Raw genomic sequence first — 8,760 nt, forward strand, 5'->3', positions numbered from 1 at the left:
GAGTGACAGACGCAATTGGGATCTCGCCCGAGAGCCCAGTCCCCTTCGAGTGTTAACAAAACAAGCCAATGATAATTGGCGTGCATGCTTTGCATCTCGCCACCCCGCCCCGCAGCGTGAGTATAAAAGGAAAGCGCGTGCAGACGCACATCAGTTTTTCGCTGAGGAGCTGAGACGATGTGCCTTGGCTGTACAGCGGTGGTACAGCAACTGTGGCGACGGGACGTAACGTAGGACTATAGCCTCCACTATCCAGTGGGCAAGTCTTTGTTTAGAGACAGCCTTTCCCTTCTGCTGTCCTCCAAAGCAGACAAAGAGCTGGTCTGAGGTCCTGGAGCTCTGCGTGCAGTCCACGTAAATGCGTAAGGCACGGACGGGACAGAGCAGAGCAATGGGTCTGGGTCTGCCTCCTCCCGGAAAGGCGTGGTGAGAACGTTGGGCATATATCCGGGCCGGGGTCTCAGGACAACATGAGATTCAGCCGGTCCGAATTCTAGGCATGAATCGTCGACCGAAAATGCCTGCAGGTCCCCTACCCTCTTGACCGAGGCCAAAGCAGTGAGGAGTACTGTCTTTAACGACAGAAACTTTAGCTCTACTGACTGCAGAGGCTCGAAGGGCTCCTCCTTCAAGGCCGTCAGGACCGAGGGGAGATCCCAAGAGGGTACCAGGGTAACCTCCTCGCCGCCCTGAGGAACCTGATGACAAAGTCGTGCTTCCCGACAGACTTACCGTCTACTGCATCATGATGTGCGGCAATAGCGGCAACATACACTTTGAGAGTGGAGGGAGACAGCCTTCGGAGCTCTAGCTGAAGTGATGGTGTCCACTACCGCTGGAGGTAGCCCACCTGGAACCTCCGCATTCCGTCCAGGGACCACACGTGGAGATTCCATAGGTCTGGACGTGGGTGCCAGAGGGTACCCCCTCTCTGAGAAAGGAGATCCCTCCTCAGAGGAATTTGCCAAGGAGGGGCTGCCGCGTCCTCCCTGACCTTGCACAGAGTCTGGGGGAAAAGCATATTTGTGTGTGCCAGTGCTTCCGTGCCGAGGGTCCCCTCGGACAGGGAGAAAAACAACTGGCAGTGGGACGTGTCCGGGGAGGCAAACGGGTCTACCTGAGCGTCCCCGAAGCATCTCCAAATCAGCTGGACTGTCTCGGGGTGGAGTCGCCATTCTCCCGGAAGGGTGGGCTGACGTGAGAGCTCGTCGGCTGCACGATTGAGCTTGCCTGGGACATGAATGGCGTGAAGTGACCTCAGATGCTTCTGACTCCAAAGGAGGAGATGGCAGGCGAGTTGCGACATGCAAAGGGAGCGTAGACCGCCTTGGTGGTCGATGTACGCAACGGTCACAGTGTTGTCCATACGGACCAGTACGTGCTTGTCGTGTAGCAGCGTTTTGAAGCGGTGCAGAGCAAGTCATACTGCTAGCAACTTGAGGCAGTTGATATGCCACTGCAGTTGGGGCCCTGTCCAGAGCCCCGATGCTGCATGCCCGTTGCACATGGCACCCCAGCCCATGGCAGAGGCATCTGTTAATACAACAACATGCCTGGACAATTGCACTAGAGGAACTCCTGCCCGAAGAAAGGCAAGGTCCGACCACAGGCTGAAGGTCTGGTGGCAAGACGGGGTGACTGGTAAGTGCTGCGTTGCCATGCCCACCTCAGGAACCGGTCATGAAGCCAATGCTGAAGTGGTCTCATTTGAAGCAACCCAAGCGTTGTAACATGCCCCAGGAGACTCTGAAATAGTTTCAGTGGAACTGCCCTCTTGCACTGGAAAGACTTCAGGCAATTCAGCATCGACTGAGCATGTTCTATTGAGAGGAACAAGTGAACAATGGAACAAGGGCTGCCTCCACGACCTTGGTGAAGACACGAGGTGACAGGGACAGCCCGAAGGGGAGGACCTTGTACTGATATGCTCGCCCTCTTCAAACACAAAGCAGAGAAACGGCCTGTGTCGAGGGAGGATCGAGACATGAAAGTACACGTCCTTCAGGTCGATCGCTGCGAACCAGCCGAGAGGACGGATGCATTGAAAAATGCATCTCTGCGTCAACATCCTGAACAGGAGCTTGTGAAGGGCACGGTTCGGAACACGCAGGTCCAAGATTGGTAGTAGCCCACCGCCTTTCTTGGGTATGATGAAGTAAGGGCTGTAAGCGGAGGTGGAGGCAGCAGGAGGGCTTCAACGCAGCCCAACTCTTTCGGTGGCCCGGGAAAGCATAGCGGTCACCTCTGGATCTGACTCGGGCAACGCCACTTTTCCTGACGGAGGCAGTGCAGCCAAATCATCATCTCCAGAGCCTAGCTTGTCCCCTGATGCAGCAATCGACATCCTGTCATCTGCTGGCGCTCCGAATGAGATGCTGGGCCCCGCCATGTCCGGGGACCCACTCACCTCATTTGAGAACACCAGAGGGCGCGAAGTGCTAAAGGAGTGAGAGGCCCACGGAGACGCAGTCGACGGGGAAGCTCTCACTGTTATCCTCAGATCACTTTGACCACAAGCCGAAGTAGTCCTCCGCTGCTGAGAGAACGGGGCATGGCATGGGGGACACCCCCTCATTTGATGAGGAGGTATCTGGATCGCAACATCACGATGGTCATATTCCCGCAATGAGAACATGACTCATCCATGAGCGCTGCTTCAGCGTGCTGATAGCCCAAACACGAGACACAGCGTTCGTGACCGTCAGACGGAGCCAGGAAGCGACCACATCCAGAAACAAAACCTCGTGGAGCTCATTTAGATTGCTCTTTCAGAAAAAGTGCTGAAGCACCCAGGGGAGGTTGCAGCGCGACCGCATAATGATGAGCTGATAATGCATAATGAACCAACACTGTAGCTGTCTGTAGACACTCTCGGAGATTCACGCTGAAAGGCTCGGCTCTGAAGCAAAAAGCTGATGTGCGTCTGCATGCGCTCTCCTTTTATACCCGTGCTGCCGGGCGTGGTGCGCGATGCAAAGCACGCACGCCAACTGTCATTGGCTTGTTTTGTTAACACTCGAAGGGGATTGGGCTCTCGGGCAAGATCCCAATTGTATCAGTCACTCTGACGTAGGGAACTGTATTCATCTATTTCTTGCTTCTCTCTTTTAGAGACTATCTAGATCTAAATCATTACTGAAGCTGGATATACTTTGGATTTATTTTTACTACATTCTGGCTATATTTTTATCTGAGGTTATGTGAAAAGGGCTGATTTTCATTCCAAGGGGGTTTAAAGGTAACATTATTTTTCTGTGAATAATAGTTTTGTGCTATATACTGACATATATGGCACTTTAAAATGGAGCATCATGCAAAAGTAAACATTTTTTGATAAGATGAGACTATAGAATTACCAAACGTACCAAACATGTTCCTGAATCAACATCCTTGTTAAACAATATTGCAATTAACAAAACAAATGTGTTAAATTTGTTACCTAATATGCCCCTTCTTACAATATGTCTCAGGTGTCCCTAGAATGTGTCTGTGAAGTTTCAGCTCAAAATACCCTACAGATCATTTATCAATTATACCATTTTGAAAATGCCTATTTAGAGTGGAAGCAGAAATTACAAAAACACTGTCGGTTATGTCTGTGAAGTTGAATACACTTAAAATTTAGGTTAGGGCTTCTACACATTTTTATTCACCTATCATTTCCTTCTGATTTTGCATGTAAGTTATGGTTAGGGTTAGGTATTGTAGTATATGCAGTGAATGGTTTAGCCCAGGAAACCCCCACACAGTTTGTGTAGTGGTTATGCCCGCAAATGTACTGCGCGTGTGCCCTCTGTACTCGTGTGAGTTGAGTTCATACGACAAGTAAAAAAAAAGTCCATGTGTGAACTCTGTTGTGTGTGTATTATTGTTAACAGCGAGTTTAACAAAAGATACAACAGGTATAGGCGTAGAAGTTAGCATGATACTTTTGGACAGGGATGTTGTTCCAGGATCAACAAAGTATGTTTATTCAGGAACATGTCTTACTTAGAAAACTCACATCTACTAGTATGCGCTTGATAAGTCTGATATCACAAGTCACCATTTCCGTGTCCTTGGACATGTCCGTGTTGATAAGAGCCAATGAACTGTTGATAGTATTAGCATGTGTGAACTGAGGACTTGAGAGTGAAGTGTAAGCTTCTTTAATAACAATTAATTGAATAAAATGTAAACCTGCTACATACTTGGCTATATTTGTGCATGTATGTTCACCCGCATTGATGATATTATGCATTATTGACATCATTATGTGATGATGTAAAAGGTGAGTTGGTTTATTTTTATTTTTATTTCTTTTAACCAGTTGTTAATTGAAATGAACTAAAAGAACTGGTTCGTGGAAATGAAGTGCTATGCTGAATGCATATTTACTAGAAGAAGAACTGGATATGTTGTAAAAGCATTGTAAGTATGAATATGGTGCTGTAATCACTTAGTAGCTGATGACCCTTAAGACTGTAATACACTACAGGACTTTTAAAACTACACATGCTGACTTTGTAAATGGTTACATAGAAAACCTGGGGCATCATTCACTAAATGACTGGATCACTACCAGTCAGCACAAAATATCAATATCAAAATATCAAACGTCTAAATCAGGGGTAGGCAATGTCGGTCCTGGAGTGCCAATATCCTGCAGTTTAGCTCCAACCCTGAAAAAACCTCACCTGCCTGTTAGCCCTAGTAATTCTGAAGACCTTGATTAGCTTGTTCAGGTGTGTTTGATTAGGGTTGGAGCTAAACTCTACAGGACAGCGGCACTCCAGGACCAACGTTGCCCACCCCTGGTCTAAATGATGGATTTGTTTAATACAAACACAGTTTGTTCACTTTACAAGGCATTAATTGATGGACTGGAGTGGTGTGGATTATTGTGATGTTTTTATCAGCTGTTTGGAATCTCATTCTGATGGCACCCATTCACTGCAGAGGAACCATGACCAAGTGATGTAATGCTACTTCTCCAAATCTTTTCCCATGAACAAATAAACTCATATACATCTTGGATGGAATGAGGGTGAGAAAATTTTCAGATAATTTTCATTTTTGGGAGAACTATGTGGCCATCATACACTACACGATCTTCTGTAAAATATGTCAAATCTGACAGCAGACAATTTGCAGACCAGCATTGACTCCTGCAGACTGTAAATTGGGGCAAATGCCCGGGTAAAAGTTGTTTAGTGTATTCCAGCCTTAATTCCCCCTCAAACATCTCATTCTTACCTCAACGGGGTGGTAATGCTCATAGAGGAGGTACCAGGGTCGTGGTCTGGGTGTCTGTCTGGGCAGGTAATAATCTGGAGGGTAAGGATGAAAGGTTTGTCTCCCCAAAACATCCCTAGAATCACCCAGCTGAACTTTCATTGTCTCCATGCATTTTCCCAAACCAACATCCTCAGTTTCTGTGTTGTGTGTGCAAAGCCCGTCAGCAAAGCCCTTCACAAACCTCCTCAAAGCTTCCTTACTGAGGACGTAACCAGCTCCTCCGCTCATGTAGCCTTGTGCGATGAATGGCGTGAACCTACGTCCAAAATACAGCGGCTCCTCTGCATTGTGCTTGGACAAACCTTGGCGCAAATTCTCAAGGACAACAAACGTGTCATCGTCAGCTTTGAGGAACCAATCAGCATGGTCCAGATGGTGCGTGTGGATGTGCTGAAAGGCCCGTATGGTCTTCCAGTAGAGTTGACTGCGTCCTTCTGACACGTTGAGCCCTACCGTGGGGAAATCTGATGCCTCCGAGCTCATGTAGAGAATGATGTTGCAGCGTTTGCCCCATGTGGCACGAACATGTTGGGTTCTGGACTTCAGATGTTTGGGCTGCGTCATTACCCAGCACAACACTCTGACCTTCTGGCTGAACTCCAGCGCAGCTCTTCCGTTCTCAGCTATAAGAATAATAGAGTTTAGCTTAGAAACAGAAAGAGACTGGCAATCAAATGTCATGTAGAGAATGACCTAATATATAGTTCTATTTCTGCAGTATGTATACTGTGTGTAGCACATTTTCTGCATGCAAGGAATACTTATTTGGGTGACCTAATAAATTTATCGAAGTGTGCAGGTATACTACAGAGCCCACTGTACTAGGCACTGTATCATTACACACTGTATCAACACAATGCATTATGCCCCCTTGATGTGACCTGGCATTTCTATGTGACAAAGAATGAAAGTTATATCATATTTTTATAAGAATTTTTTGACACATTATTTAAATGTTAAAACATGTTTGTTTGTTTTTTGCAAATTTGATTAAAAATGTATTGAATGTGCACTTGATGTGTCAAATGTTCAAAAAATAGTACTTGCAGATAATATGCAGTAATATTAATTAAATAAAAGTTTCTTAACACTTAAGTACACCTTTAAAACTTTAAAGTACATTTTAAATCATTGTTTTGTTAAATCATTTAAATAATCGTTTGTTGTGCTTTAAAGAAGTGCATTTATTTTGATGTGTTGATTAACACACTAAAGCACATGTAAAGCTTGATTTTATTTTCATCTGTAGCTACAGTGTAATTTGATATAATATTGATGATATTAATATATAATAAATTGCAACTTCATTATTTTAAATGTTTAATTACAAATAATTTAAATACATCACATGCAAGCATCAATACAAAAAAACATTACAGTACATTTTAATTTATCGTAAATGCTTGTCAGTACATTCAGCAGTGCACTTTAACCATATTTCAAAGACAATTATGAAATTACATTACTAATTTTTTATTTTTATTTTTAAGTCTATTATTTCTATAACAAGAAGTAAAAGTATGCTAAAGTGTACTTTTTTGTTTACAAGAGATATAATATGTTATTTCCGAGATCATAATTGGGTGTCTTTTGTTAAATATGATGATGCCGTGTGACAACAACAATGCAGAATTACAATGCACATGTCCGTTAAGTGCAGTACAGTATACATGCGTACATTCAGACCCAACAAACAAGCAGTAAACTATCCATTCTAAACGCATGCTTTTGTTAAGTAAATGAGCTGATTTCATCTGAATAATGACAGTTTACTATTGTCTTTACTATTGAATTCTGTTTGCAACACTGAATCATTATTTTCTTGTTTACCACTGTAAAAGCTGCTTTAAAACAATCATGTTGTATAAAGCACTATAGAAATAAAGCTGATTCGACTTGACTTACTGTAAGTGTAGTAGGTCATAGGTATTCTATTCTATACATAAATTTGCATACTCTGAACAGTACATACTACATACCGCAACAATAGTAAGAGTAGTATATTAGTATGCTATTTCCATCTATTCCATCTTTCCATGCTATTTCCCCTTTTTCCTTCTTTTTTATTTACTGTGGTTGTAGCTGATTACACATTTAAGAGTAGAGAAAAAGCCTTTGTCTTACCTGTATGTTGTACAGCAGGTATATTACTGTCATTCATAGCAAATGAAGGCGTCATAGTCCTTAAAACACATGAATAAGTTATTGAGAGAAGGACACTCACTGCTACGCCACTTAAAAATAAAATGTGCCGCTTAAATGACCTCATGTCTTATGCGCGTGTGATAAAAGCTGCTTCTACAACTAAGCAAATATAACATCAATGCTCCAAACGTCCTGCCCTTAAACACACAGATGACTTTACAGATTGTGCAACAAAGTTCTGCAATCTAGGTTGCATCATTTACATCAGTACATGCAAAGCCTGTAAATTATTTTCCGTCATGTTTATTAGTATATTATATTATACACCTAAAGTTCACCCAAAAATTTAAATTCTGTCATTAATTACTCACCCTCATGTTGTTCCAAACCCGTAAGACTTCTTCAGAACACAAATTAAGATACTTTGATTTTGAGCTCTCTAACAATCCATAGATAGCAAGGATATTACCATGATCAAGGCACAGAAATGTAGCAAGGACATCAGTAAAATAGATTACAAAACTACGAGAATACTTTTTGTGCGCAAAGAAAACAATAATAAAATGATTTATTCAACAATTCTTCTCCCCGAGTTATCGTCTTCTGCTATTTTGGAGAGTACCCCAGTAATCAACGTAATCAGCATTGTTTACTTCAATGCGTACACTTTCGCTGAACATAATCAGCGTTGTTTACGTTGATTACGTTCTGGGGTACTCTCCGAAATGGCAGACTACGGTAACTCTGGGAGAAGAATTGTTGAATAAATCATGTTATTATTGTTTTCTTTGTGCACAAAAAGTATTCTCGTAGTTTTGTAATCTATTTTACTGATGTCCTTGCTACATTTCTGTGCCTTCATCATGGTAATATCCTTGTTTATCTAATATATCTAACGAATGATAACCGTCTTTTGCTAATTTGACTATCCCAATAATACCTTTGTGGGTGGAATTAGTGTAAATAGCCTCTGTCAACAACATGGATATTGGCACTTAGACACTCCGATTTTTTTTTTTTTATTATTCCCAACAATTAAACAGTTGCCCACAGAAAAAAACAGGGGGTGCTGCAGCACCCTCAGCACCCCCACTTCCCGCGCCTCTGTTACCGTCTGAAAAAAAAAGGCGAATGTCCGCCTGTTCGTCCTGCTTCTTTGTTTTAGCTCCTACCTTCATTTCATTTAAGCACCAGTTACAGTCGGACTGAGCGGTTTTTTCAAACGATGCCGCAAGCCGGCGTTTACGGGCTCAACCAAGTGTACAATCGAGGGGGGGTGGTCACACAGTTTTGTTTCCCTTGTTTTTCCTAAATTGAAAGTAAATCGGAAATAACAGA

At 43.3% G+C, this 8,760-nt stretch overlaps 1 protein-coding gene across 5 annotated transcripts in view; it reads right to left on the bottom strand.

Annotated features, from left to right (window-relative positions):
* Positions 1-8,760, bottom strand: part of c1galt1a (core 1 synthase, glycoprotein-N-acetylgalactosamine 3-beta-galactosyltransferase 1a) — a 42,453-nt gene that overhangs the window by 7,664 nt on the left and 26,029 nt on the right. For 2 of the 5 annotated variants that reach the window (XM_058753823.1, XM_058753818.1), the window contains exons 1-2: positions 7,402-7,567; positions 5,236-5,900 (exon numbers count right to left, since the gene is read on the bottom strand). In XM_058753823.1, the coding sequence (XP_058609806.1) occupies positions 5,236-5,900; positions 7,402-7,546 (810 nt within the window). In that variant the 5' untranslated portion in view covers positions 7,547-7,567. Of the gene's footprint in view, positions 1-5,235; positions 5,901-7,401; positions 7,568-7,793; positions 8,061-8,594; positions 8,615-8,760 lie in introns of those variants that run through there. The other 3 variants (XM_058753821.1, XM_058753820.1, XM_058753819.1) reach the window with 3 other exon arrangements.

The sequence above is a fragment of the Onychostoma macrolepis genome, chromosome 19, assembly GCF_012432095.1.
Source record: "Onychostoma macrolepis isolate SWU-2019 chromosome 19, ASM1243209v1, whole genome shotgun sequence".
NCBI classification, from domain to species: domain Eukaryota; kingdom Metazoa; phylum Chordata; class Actinopteri; order Cypriniformes; family Cyprinidae; genus Onychostoma; species Onychostoma macrolepis.